The 13,825-nt window shown below is 35.7% G+C and overlaps 1 protein-coding gene across 1 annotated transcript in view; it reads right to left on the reverse strand.

Annotated features, from left to right (window-relative positions):
- necab3 (N-terminal EF-hand calcium binding protein 3) overlaps positions 1 to 12,103 on the reverse strand; it is a gene marked incomplete at both ends in the record, with an annotated part of 46,922 nt that extends 34,819 nt beyond the window's left edge. Inside the window, 2 exons of the mRNA XM_081380901.1 lie at positions 4,243 to 4,267; positions 11,981 to 12,103. Coding sequence (XP_081237027.1) covers positions 4,243 to 4,267; positions 11,981 to 12,103 — 148 coding nt within the window. The remainder of the gene's footprint in view (positions 1 to 4,242; positions 4,268 to 11,980) is intronic.
- Positions 12,104 to 13,825: the final 1,722 nt, after the last annotated feature.

Consider the following 13,825-nt stretch of genomic DNA (forward strand, 5'->3'; position numbering starts at 1 on the left):
GCATCCTCATTATCACACTCATCTTTCCTCATCTTTCTTCCTCTCGAGTTCTGAGAGGTTTGCTCTCGACCAGCATTGCTGTCAGATTGAGTCAACAGATGCAACGTGAGCAGAGAAACACTCTGAAGCCCCAGCCAATCTGTCTGTTTGTCTGAGCGCTGAAAGAAACAGGAACACGCAGAGAGAGAGAGAGAGAGAGAGAGAGAGAGGGGAATAAAGAAGGGATTTAGGGGGAGAGGACGAGGGTTTAAAGGACAGGAAAATGATGAATATGCAGACAGAAAGCAAGAACATTTCCAAACGGGCTAATTTGTGCAAGGAAGATGCAGAAGAGCAGAAGGGAAAGTGCTGGTTGTAAGTGAAGAGACAGTCGCAGTGGGCGTTCACAGCCTGTTTTGTCTCTCGTAGGCCTTTTTCATTACATTCCCTCTCATTCGCTCTCTGTGTGTCTGTGCTGACAGCTCCAGTATTTCGGGCCCTGCCGAAGGGGCCGTAGACATGCTTGACGTGCTGTTTGTCATCCGATTGGCAGCAGCGACGGGCTCAGGCAGATGCTGAAACTGACCTTCTTTCAGGCAATATGATTCAGTTACGCAACGCACACGACTGTGGGGTGACACAGTTAGTAGAAGAACAAACTACAACCAGAATATTCAAGCAGTTACTTGATTTTAAAGGAAAAGTATGTCATCTCAAAGTTGGAGCAAAGAAAACAAAATAATGGGCCCTATTTAACGATCTAAGCGCATGGTCTAAAATGCAGGGTGCAAGTGCACATAGGTCGTGTCCGAATCTCCTTTTGCTAGTTTAATAATGGGACAAATGGTCGGCGCGTGCGGCGCATGGTCTAAAAGGGTTGTCTCTATTAACTTAATGAGTAATGGGTTTGTATTGTGCGTAACGTGCAATAAACCAATGTCATCGAGTGTCATCTCCAATTCTCTTTAAAAGCCAGTCGCGCTCGAGCCATGGCATATTCACTATTTACATGAAAAACTGGACGCTTCGCTAGACAGCAAACAGATCTGCTCATGCGCGAGGTTAAAGCTTTATACCATCTACGGGACAAGCCGGATTCAACCATATCTTTAAACAATATTAATATTTTATATTGTAATCCTTTCATTTTTATATTTGGCATATTTGTGTGCTGCTGTGCGTCCCTGTGTGTTTAATAAGCAGTGAGTGTATGTGTGTTGTGGACCCACGTATAGGTGCACATTACTAATGCACTCTTTAAATAACAAATGTGCCAATAATGCGCCTGAACACACACCTCGTTTTCAGACCAGCAGCCCATGAGCGCAAATGCATTCGATATTTAAACAACGTGGCACAGGACGTGAAAATGATAACTGCGTCGGGCTGGAATTAGTAAAACAAACTTGCAAACCCAAGTTTTTGGGTCGCAGATGAACGTCCAACTTTTGATGAAGATAAACAACCAATAACGTGTCTCTGAACACACCAGAAACTATTTGAACATACATACAATTACACATCACCATTAATTACTAACCGTTAGAGCATTGAAATCAACAAGCAATGGCCTAAATCTGCCACTGATGGATGCTTTGAAATTTAAATAACCCAACTAACCCTTAACATGCACTACTTTGTTTTCCTAATACAATTTCACCATATTTCCAAACATTTTTCACACAAACATTAGACTATTAATTATTATAGGGTTGTCAAAAATCAAAAATAATTAATTGTGCATATTGTTAACTAAAACTAAAACATACGTTTCATAAATTGAAATAAAGCTGAAATAAAATAAAATATAAACCTTAGATTAAAAACTTAAACTTTAAAAAATTATATTTTTATAATAAAAATATATAATTATATATTTACAAAATTTTATGTTAGATGTGATTAATCAATTTGACTGCACGAAATATTATAGAAATTAACAATGATTTTGTATTTAATTTTATTATAGAAGTAAAATAAAGCCTTTCCTATAAAGCAAAACAAATGCTTAAAAGTGATATTTCACAAATTGAATGCCTTTAAAAATACTGAATTAATAGCAACGCTTATTGCTATCTATAGTTAGTTATCTATCAGTTAGTTATCAGTACTGTTATCTATAGTTAATTAGCAGTCTTAATCAGTCTAATCTCTTCCTCAAAGTGTAGCAGACACAACCCAGATAAGTTGGATAAGTTGACCAGCACAAATCCACTCATCAAACACAGGCCTGTGGGAGAGTGTGAAGCAGGACGGGCTGCTTTTAACTCGTCTTCTAATCTTTAAATAATCTTCCTTCAAGTCACTGAGCTCAAAATCCACACATGAGAGCTGAAACTCGACTAAAAGCTTGATATACTCTCAAGAGGAGAATACCAGCCAAACTATGTTTTTATTTCCCAAAACTCGTCTAACTCAATGTTCTACTTAGCAGCCGTGCTCTAGTTTGACACCAACAGCTCACTGAGATGCTTTAAGATGTATTATGATGATTTATGAATATAGTGAGAAGCTTCACGTGTGCAAAACTGACCCAATGCATTATATGGTCTCAGGTCCCTCCTTTAAAGTCCCCCTGTGGTGTAAATGTCTATGTGGTGTTTTTAATATGCTTTAAGACAAACCATGTGTAAATTCATAAGTCGACAGCATTGCTGAGTATTTCCTCCTTAAAACTGCAGTGAACCAAAGACAGTCTCAAACACACGCTTTGAAATCGCTGGTGTTTCTGACGTCACAAACTACCTTGTAACCAATCAGATCAACGTGTGATCGTCAACCAGTGGATCTCTGAGCTGAGTGAGTGAGTGAGTGGAGGCGGGGCTCATTTGCATATTCATAGAACCGCGCATACTAAATGAGGCGAGGGTGTCGAGTTACATTCAAGACATTTTAAGGCATGAAGAATTTTTTGAAAGGAAAAACGTTTAAACGTCATTTCGGTTATTTTAAGGGATAAAATGATTGACTACAGGGGGACTTTAATGCAGACAGTCAAGTTAAATGGCAAACATACACGTAATGTCAGGGGTTTGTTTAAATCACTGACACTAACTCACTATGAGCAATAGTAATATTGATGCTGCCTTATCAAAGCCCACTAATTATGGTTTCACAGCACATACACAGGCTCCTATTCTCTCTGACGCTGTTATATTCACCCACTCCACTTCTCTTTCTATTTCTCTCTCTGTCCTCGGCAATGATGATTGAAGTGGCAAGAAGGTAATTGGCATTCTGCAACAATGGTAATGACCTCTGAAAGGACTCGTGCTGTCCCAGTGACAGCCACTCATTTCTGATTTGTTTGGACAGCGCATCATTCTGTTCATTTCGCCCTCTCTCTCCACATGCATTAAAGTCCTTTTGAAGAATAAACAGGGTTTCGTGACACTGGCTCCGGCACAGAGGAACCAGCGGGACTCTAAGGCTTCAAACTCTCAGAGAGAGATATCATGCATTCGGCATGAAATGAAAAGTTTTGTTTTTTGCAACTGGCTATAATAGCATTTCCAGAAACGACGCTGAGAAATGTTTGGTGTAGAAACAATTTTCACTTAGAAATTGCTTGTCAATTTCACAAACAATTACAAAGAAATGGCAAGTAACACATTGAGTTGAACGTGTAGTTTTGAAGTAGAAAACTGTACAATCTAGTAAAATCATATTCACACAACTTCCATTCAAAAATTTCATATTAAAATAAGACTGAAATATTGCATATCTATACTATTGAAATTATATCCCTTAGATAGCAATGGAAAGGCAAATAAAGATCAATTAAAAGATCAAGGCAAATAAAGATACCAATCTGCAATCAAGTCTGAGATTAGCCGGTTTGATTCAGGAAATGCATGAATTTGATCAAATGTATATTTAATGCGATATTAGTTGCTCTGAATAAAAGCTCAGCCTAATGCATAGATGTTGAGATCTTAATATAAAATAATTACTTACATGATCGAATGATTCACATTCATTTTATTGATTCAAAAATCTCTTTTTAAGGAATGTTGATATTTGAACTCGTGAGCTATAATAGAGCAATACAATCTTCTCTTGTTTCATTACTTTTCTTTCAAATGCATGTGTGCCCAGAGAGATTGTTAACAAATGCATCAGGCTATTTTTGCAAAATAACTACACAAAAGTTTTATTTACAGAGAAATAAATTGCTTTTCGACTTGTGGTTAAACCGCTGCGTAAAAGTAACAAGAGAAACCTTTTAAATGTGATGCAACAAAAGGTCAGATTCACACTCACCGTTTTTGTCAGCTCTGCGGAAAATCTGTGAAGAGATAAAGATGAAAAAAAAACAGTCAATGGCAGTTTATCAACATGAACATTATTCAGAAGCATTGAGGATTGATGGAAATGCACAGTGATGATCAATATTAAACATAATTTGGCCTTTAATGAACTTCCCCTTTAGAGCTGTATGGTGTTCTCTCTTCAACACTGATGGACATTATAACTGAGATTCCTTCTTAAAGCCTGTTAGTCACATAAACATAAGCAAAATACTCGGTATATGGTCGGTGAGATCTTAAAAATGCTTTGGAAAGAAGTCTCTTCTGCTCCTCAAGGCTGCATTTCTTTGAATAAAAATACAGTAAAAACAGTAATATTGTGAAATAATATTACAATTTAAATCAGCTGTTTTCTATGTCAATATATTGCAAACTGTAATTTATTCCTGTGATCAAAGCTGAATTTTCAGCATCATTACTCCAGTCTTCAGTGTCACATGATCCTTCAGAAATCATTCTGATGATGATTTGCTGCTCAAGAAACATTTATGATTATTATCAATGTCGAAAACAGTTGTGCTGCTTATTATTTCTGTGGAAACATTACACATGTCTTTACTTGGTCGGTTTAATGCATCCTTGCTGTATCAAAGCATTAATTTCTCTTTCATTTCTATATTTCTGAGCCTAAACTTTTGAACGCTAGTGTTGTTTTGTCAATAATTGCACAATTTATTATGCATTTCAGCAGAATCCTTTAGATCAAAACATTTTTAAAAGAATGTGAAACCCATAAATTCTGGTATTCTGGATCATCATAACAGAGAAAATGGTTGCTATTCTCAAGGGCAACTAATCCTTTCATCCGTCAAAGTCTCTCAAGTGTTTTTCACCACTCTTCTTCCTCCACTGGCTCTTCAGGCCCAAACATATCACAGTGTGAAGGCTTGAGACTCATCTGAGAAGATTTCTGATCAGTTTGCCTTTGAGGATTATGTAGGTGTCGACAGTACAATCATCCGGTGGCTAAACACGGCTCATTCACACCTGGACGGGGTCGGCACCCTGTTAGAGTCTTTATTTGACTCCTCGAGTGCTTTTAACACCATCTGGCCTTCACTTCTGATGGGCAAAAGTTACTGTCAGTTCAAGTCCAAGCCCACAAGAGTCTATTTACGATCCTCAGTCTTCGCTAATACCTCCCGGTCTCTGATTATTGGGTGATTATAGGGTGTATGAGTGAACTGCGTACTGTACATGTGTCTGATATATTTCCACAACACAGATCCATGTGTTTTTACAGAATAAAAGGTTCTGGGCCAGAGAAACTCGCTTTGCCCTTGAGCCCGAATCATTTCTTGTTGCTACTTTACATTTATCTCACCTGTCAATTTAAAAAAAAAAAAAAAAAAGATCATATGTGTGACACTCTTGGCATATATGGATCCATAAAGAGCCTTTAACATCCATGGATCCTTTCCAAACGCAAAAGATTCTTTATAGTGGAAAAAGATTATTATCTTCGGATTATTAAATGATTTGTTCTTTTCAGAACTGATCACTGAAAGGTTCTTCTTTGGTCAACTAAAATGATTCTACCATTAAGTTGTACAACACAGCTAAATATGAATAATATCTAAAGCCAGACTGTTTGTTTTCATAAACAGATTTTTAAAAGCAAAGATTTAAAAGAAAAAATGTCAAACCTTTTCAGCAAGTATTGAAAACATTTCTAAGATTTAGGATTAATATTTCTCTTTCTTTTTTTCCTCATTAGCAGGTTTTTATGCTTCTTTTTAATTTAATAGCTTATTTTTACAAAGTCATTCCTCTGCTAATTACTTCTTTTCTGTAGCTCTGGTCTATAAGTGCCACTGTGAGAGCTGAATTTCTCCTCTGGGATCGTCAGGTGGCTAATTTATTATATCTTATAAAACGCAGCTGTAAGTGTTCAAAATACGCAGCAAAACAACAGAGAATTAAGAGTGTCACCTTCAGACAAACTACTCAGTGATTTTATGTCTAGGCCTCAGTATTGACAACATACAAGCAGTTTCTGTGCAAGTGGATGTATTTTATATCTTTAGAAACTCTTTTTTAATTGAAAGGAAAAGTTCATGCGAAGCTTCAAAATTCAAGTTCATGTACAGACTAAAAAAGTGCTTTTTTGCTCTAAACTGTATACAATGAACTATTGGAAAAAATATGGAAGCTTTTTACCGTCACTGAATAAAAAATACAAAAGGTAATTGTAACTTTTTATCTCACAATTTTGACATTTGTCCTCGCAATTGTGAGTTTACATCGCAATTGTGAGTTTTCGCAATTCTGCCTTGTTCCCTCAGAACTGCATGGTATAAACTCGTAATTGTGAGTTGCAAGGTAAGTGTTGCAAATAATAGTCTCAATTGCGTTGTTATAAAGCCAGAATTGTGAGATAAAAATTAATTAATTTTTTTATTCTGTGGCAGAAACAAGCATCCATAGAAAAGAGCTACAAGATGATCCTAATTTTCTTTTTCTTTGCTCAAAATAAGAAAATAAAGTGATCCCTACTGCATAACCTATTCCTTTAACATTTCTGAAGCAAAAGTGCATTTTCACAATCTTATTAAAATACAAACAGCTTTAAAACACAGCTGACTGGCTTGCACAATTAAAATGTCATTCAGACAAACGGAATGAACTAAAACCAATAGTAGGATTTGCATTTGGCTGAGAGCCACGCATTCAAACCAGCGCTGACTAATCTCTCCAGAGCAGATTCATCTAAGCAAAACGACACCCAGATGGAGATTAAAAGGTGAAATATACTCGCTTTATGAAGAGTAGGCAGCGTGTCTGTTGATTCTTCAGCTTTATATTACACAATAAGGTTTGTAAAAGCCAGATGCACAACAGTGCATTGCCAAAAGATAAGTGCAGGATAATGCATCATTAACAATGTCCTTTAAAGGTCATCTGAGCTTCATGCCGAGAGATCGTTTCCAATGGCTCTCTGGCAGGTGTTGAGTCAGTGGGGAGACACGAGTCCTACCGACTCCGTTCACTAGAAAGAGAACAAACGACTCACAAAGCACAATATCAGTTGAGTCACGCTTTATAAATAGGCCTGACAGCATCTTAGTTAATCCAAATCTCTTTTTCCTTCAGAAGCCACGGTTCAGGATCAGCGCACAAGAGCTTCAAACGCGGGCCGAGGGAATTATAAGGCGCTGTTCGCTCTTCTCCTGAAGATGCAGATTCGGGAAAGATGATTAGAAATGATCGCCTCGGGGAGCGAATGAATACCTCCCACAAACACAACCTCTGCCCGTCGTGTTGCGAGAAGAGATTTTTTAACACGAGTCGCACTGTCTGTTTTAATGACAAAAGCAACTATTAATCTAATTTAATGTTTTCATTAGTACCTCATTTATTTCAGTATGTGTCAGTGATCATTAGAGGAGATGTTTTTCTGTTATTAATTTCAATTTGACTGTTTGATAAGTCAAGCATCACTTTTACTACTCCTATAAAAACAGTCTAGAATTGTTTTTTGCACAGACAAGCACCAAAATCTCTTCATAAAATGTAAAACTCAATTTTGGTGATGTTGTACGGATTTGAGAAGGCTCATATTTAATTTCATGCATAATTCCACATCCTGAAGATGTTTTAACATGGTCTGAAATGCAAGGCAAAAGACAGCAACATTAGCAATTGTCTCTTCAATTAAACGTCGAAACAGAAAGTAAATTTGACTGAATCACATGCTGAGAAAAGATTAAATCCTTCAACATTAATCATGACGTCCATCAGAACTGTCAGAAAACGTCTCTGTTATTTCTGTGATGATCAAAGACACAGAAGATCCCGCTGAAGGATGAAAGCTTAAGACACAAACACGATATTTTGATTTTTTTGTATATCTCCCAATGGCACACATGCACCGAGCTCTTAATTAAGAGTGCTTGAAAAGCTGGAGCTGCATGTAAAGTTAACATGAAGTGTCTGCAACCCATAATGTGACGTGCAAGAGCATTTTAAAGAAAAATGTAGGACAGGACTTGATTTAATCCTTCTGGAATTGACTGGATCAAGAAAAGTGGGCATTTTATACTGAATGCGGTTTGCAATGGAAGATCAACTTTACCTTGCAGAGCATCTCATATATCATCCCAATGGTGATGCTTCTTTTCCAAATCAATTATTATATGATATTTATGGAAGCTTGTTTCTGCCATAGAGTGAAAAATAAAAAAGGTAATTGCGACTTTTTAATCTCACAATTCTGACTTTTTTTCTCAGAATTGCATGTTTATATCTCGCAATTCTGACTTTATAATACGCAATTGGGAGATATAAAGTCAGAATTGCATGATATAAAGTCGCAATTGCGTGTTATAAAGTCAGAATTAATTGTGAGATATAAACTATTCTGAGGTAAAAAAAAAAGTCTGTCTTTTTTTCCCCTTAGAATTGGACTTTATATCTCACAGTTCTGAGAAAAGATGTTATAAAGTCAGAATTGCATGATATAAAGTCGCAATTGCGAGAAAAAAAGTCAGACTTTATTTCACGGAATTGCGACTTTATTTCACGCAATTCTGACTTTATATCTCGCAATTCAGACTTTATATCCCGCAATTCTGACTTTATATCTCACAATTCAGACTTTATATCCCGCAATTCAGACTTTATATCCCGCAATTCTGACTTTATATCACGCAATAGCGACTTTATTTCACGCAATTCTGACTTTATATCACGCAATTCTGACTTTATATCACGCAATAGCGACTTTATTTCACGCAATTCTGACTTTATATCCCGCAATTCTGACTTTATATCACGCAATTGCGACTTTATTTCACGCAATTCTGACTTTATATCTCGCAATTCTGACTTTATTTCACGCAATTCTGACTTTATATCTCGCAATTCTGACTTTATATCTCGCAATTCTGACTTTATATCCCGCAATTCTGACTTTATATCACGCAATTGCGACTTTATTTCACGCAATTCTGACTTTATATCTCGCAATTCTGACTTTATTTCACGCAATTCTGACTTTATATCTCGCAATTCTGACTTTATATCTCGCAATTCTGACTTTATTTCACGCAATTCTGACTTTATATCTCGCAATTCTGACTTTATATCTCGCAATTCTGACTTTATATCCCGCAATTCTGACTTTATATCACGCAATTGCGACTTTATTTCACGCAATTCTGACTTTATATCTCGCAATTCTGACTTTATTTCACGCAATTCTGACTTTATATCTCGCAATTCTGACTTTATATCTCGCAATTCAGACTTTATATCCCGCAATTCTGACTTTATAACACGCAATTGCGACTTTATTTCATGCAATTCTGACTTTATATCTCGCAATTCTGACTTTATTTCACGCAATTCTGACTTTATATCTCGCAATTCTGACTTTATATCTCGCAATTCAGACTTTATATCCCGCAATTCTGAGAAAAGATGTTATAAAGTCAGAATTGCATGATATAAAGTCGCAATTGCGAGAAAAAAAGTCAGAATTCTGACTTTATTTCATGGAATTGCGACTTTATTTCTCGCAATTCTGACTTTATATCTCGCAATTCAGACTTTATATCCCGCAATTCTGACTTTATATCACGCAATTGCGACTTTATTTCACGCAATTCTGACTTAATATCTCGCAATTCTGACTTTATTTCACGCAATTCTGACTTTATATCTCGCAATTCTGACTTTATATCTCGCAATTCTGACTATATCCCGCAATTCTGACTTTATAACACGCAATTGCGACTTTATTTCACGCAATTCTGACTTTATATCTCGCAATTCTGAGAAATAAAGTCAGAATTGTGAGATGTAAACTCGCAATTGTGAGATAAAAAGTCGCAATTATCTTTTAAAATGTTTTATTCTGTGGCGGAAACAAGCTTCCATAGATATCATTGTCTATATTATTATTAATCTATATTATTTCCGTTAACTATTGTCAAAGATTTTAGAAACCCTGCTTCAACCAACAGCAGCCTAAAACAATTAATAGTACTTGGCTACTGGTTAACATTCACCAAATGTGACGTCAAACAAAAAGAGGCAGAGCAAATTGAAGTGCTTTTTAGAATATTACTAAGTAAGTGGGTAATATAGCTGTTTGTGAAGATATTGAAGAAGTTATTGTCTCCTAAAAGAAAGAATCAATTCTGAACTGTTGAAACGAGTCGTCAGCATTTCCAGTCTCACTTCCGTAACACACCAGGTTTGTAACGAATTTGCATAAGGCCAGTCTATGGATTTCATTGGCTGCCCTACTTTGCCCCGCCCTCAAACACTGTAGTTGTAGCTGAGACTGGAAGAATTTGGTTCGTGTTGTCGAGAAGATGCCGTTTTCTGTGCTGGGAATGAAAAGAATGAGGAATTGATACGGTAAAACCAATGCCATCGTTTCCGACTCACATTGTAAGCGGTAGACCAATCACAACAGACTAGGCCATCTGACCAATCAGAGCAGAGCAGGCTCTCGCAAAGAAGGGGTTTCGAGAGACAGAATCTTCGAACGAACCGTTTCAGACTCTTTGAGAAATGAGATGATGTGCAATGGGTTTTATGAGGAAGAGAGTGTTTTTGACCTTTAATGCATGGAAATCTATTGTAGGAAATAACATTAGCAACTTTTAATTCTTTTAGATTAAAGATTGCACTAATGAATCAAGCAAAATAAGACCAGGAACATGTGCTAAATTCAGGTTGAATTTAAAGACATAGAAAAGACCACACAAACACACACTTCACCTCGGCTGTCAGACCCCCTCTATGACAGCTTACTTAACCCTGCTGAGAGAACATCTGCAACTTTTTATCTGTCACTAACAGCCCTAAACCAATGTGTGTTCCTGAATATACCGTCACATTGACTCTACATTACACAGCCACAATTCAATACACATTAAAGACAGATGAAATGATTATTTATAAGAATCAATGCAATGCAATATTGACGATACCCTTGATTATATTTTAACCACAAATAGATTTCAAAAAAAAAAAAAAAATCTATTTGATTATGATTACAAATTCTGATCAAAATGCCAGGTTTGTGCTTAAAATTTACACAAAAAGCAAACATGCAAACAATCTAGCTGTCCATTTTAAGAGAATATATCACATTGCATTATAGAAAAGAAGGAAATCGTGACAATCAATTCCCTCTGATATGATTCACCAGCGGCTGCTGCAGTTGTTTTAATTGTAAGGCATAAAAGCATCATAATCATTAAGCATAAATGACAATTAGCCTACGGGGAGTCACAAAGAATAAATTAATTAATAAATTAAAACAGATGACATGTTATGTTCATTTGTAGCCACATGCTATGTTACATATGTATTAGGCCTATTTAAATATGCAAATGAGCTATATATACAGTAATACATCTAATGTACAAGGGAAGAGTGAAAATAAGACCACTATTTAAGTAGATTATTTTTTTTTTGTTAATGATTGCGCTTCACAATAATGCATCCACTGCATTATTCACTCCCTAAACTGCCTAACAATCAATGCTTTATAGCATAACCTATTTCAAGAAGACTATACATTTTCACATGTGCATCACCAATCAACCTTCTCTCTTTCTCTCTCTCTCTCTCTGTCCTAGAAGTGACACAATGACTTGTGTTTTTGGGTTCAAGGTGAATGTTTGCATGGTGACCTATCGGTGGGCTCATTGCCCGAATATTTGGCTACTTACATCGTGAAAGATGGACAGTCCGTGGACCGAATCCTGCATCTGATGCTGCTGCAGTTTGGAGCGGAGATGCTCGCGCTTCGCAGACTGGAGACACATCGTGATCATTTCGGTGCACGCCAACATCTTTAAACGAGCTGAGCAAGACTTTTGAAAGCAAATATTCACTTAATGACACCGATAAATATGCAGATCCCCGAGTAAATGAGATCGGAACTGGTGTGTGAGTAATCTTCTGGACGAATGCTTCTGCTGATGCTGAGGATGGAATACTAGTGAACGCCAAAGAATCGTTTGAATGATCGAATCTGTTCGTTTGAATGATTCGAACGAATCGATTCGAAAAGCGATTGTGAATAACTGGTCTGTAAGGGAAAATTGGCTGTTTTTTATTTTATTTATTTTTTATTTTATATTTAATGTTATGTAAATTACATAAAGCAAGATGGAAAGGCTTTCACATCTGTTCTGTATCTGTCATTTGGATTTCTGAACATGTTGCTTAAAGTCTTGTTTCATAATAGTGGGAAGAAAACATCCGAAATAGACATTTAAATGTTCATTTTATTACACTTTATCTATTTGCATCTGTAGACTTCAATTAGGCTACAATACATATAGGGTAGGTTGGGGCAAGATGAACATTGACATTGTATTATGTTGAATATTAACTCTTTTTGTGTCTATTTGTTAATGGGGGATTTGCGGACACATCAATTTTTTGAAAGTTATAGTTTTATTTAGAAGTAAAAAGATCAAATAAGACCTTTTGGGGCAAGTTGTTACTAGTGGTATTATTTTGAAATGTTATATTTATTGTAATTAATGGGGTTATTATTCAGTATTCCATGAATAAGATGCACATTTCAGACACTTTCATTAAAACCTATAACCATTAAATCATTACCTATAACCATGAAACCATTAAATGTGCATTCTTGCTATTATGACATATCTTCGATTAAAAGGGAGGGCAATTAAATAAGTAAATATTCATGTCTGTATAATTTTACCTTTCAGATGAATCTCTTTTACTGCGATTCTGCTTTTTCTGTCATCAGTTATTCAATTAAAGTAACACTAAAGTGTCAAAATAAAATGTTAAATACAACAGTTTCTTTAGTATTTTACATTATTGACACTTATTTAAATAATTAATATGAATAAAAATGATATCAAAGTAATTTATACATTCTGTAAAAGTTTATCCAATAGGGGCATCTTACCCCTCTTTTAATATTTGACATTTTGTACAATAACAACTACAGTAAATTAGCAAATGTTTCTATTTATTTCCTAATAACACATTTAGCAGCACTTTGGCTACATGCACAAAACTTTACAATTATATTCCTATTTATATTCTTCTGAAGGTTTGTATTAATGGGTTTGTTCATATATCATTCGGCAGATTGGTATATATAAATTCTATAAATAATAAATAATAAATATATAAATAAGAAGAAAATAATCTATGAACAATTCCCATTGCAACGAACCGTTCGAACGAACCGATTCAGAGGAAGTTCTTCGCGCTCTGTTTCTCCACCTCCTCGGATGCTGATTGGTCCAGCAGTAGTTCCTTGGACATCATTGCTTTGACTCACTTTTGACTCAAATCTATTTATATTATTTACATCTATCATATTATATTATATTATATTATATTTAAAAAAAAATATGAACAAACTATTATACAATTTCTTTAATGTCATCGAAACAGTATTTTAAATCACCACATATGTAAAGGGCCATAATTAATATGGACTTGTCCTGGCAAACAGCGCCATCTCGTGAAAGTACAGCCATTGAATCATATTAATAAATCCATTACCTGCTCGGTGCTTC

This window comes from Scardinius erythrophthalmus (assembly GCF_964197995.2).
Source record: "Scardinius erythrophthalmus genome assembly, chromosome: 12".
Classification (NCBI taxonomy): domain Eukaryota; kingdom Metazoa; phylum Chordata; class Actinopteri; order Cypriniformes; family Leuciscidae; genus Scardinius; species Scardinius erythrophthalmus.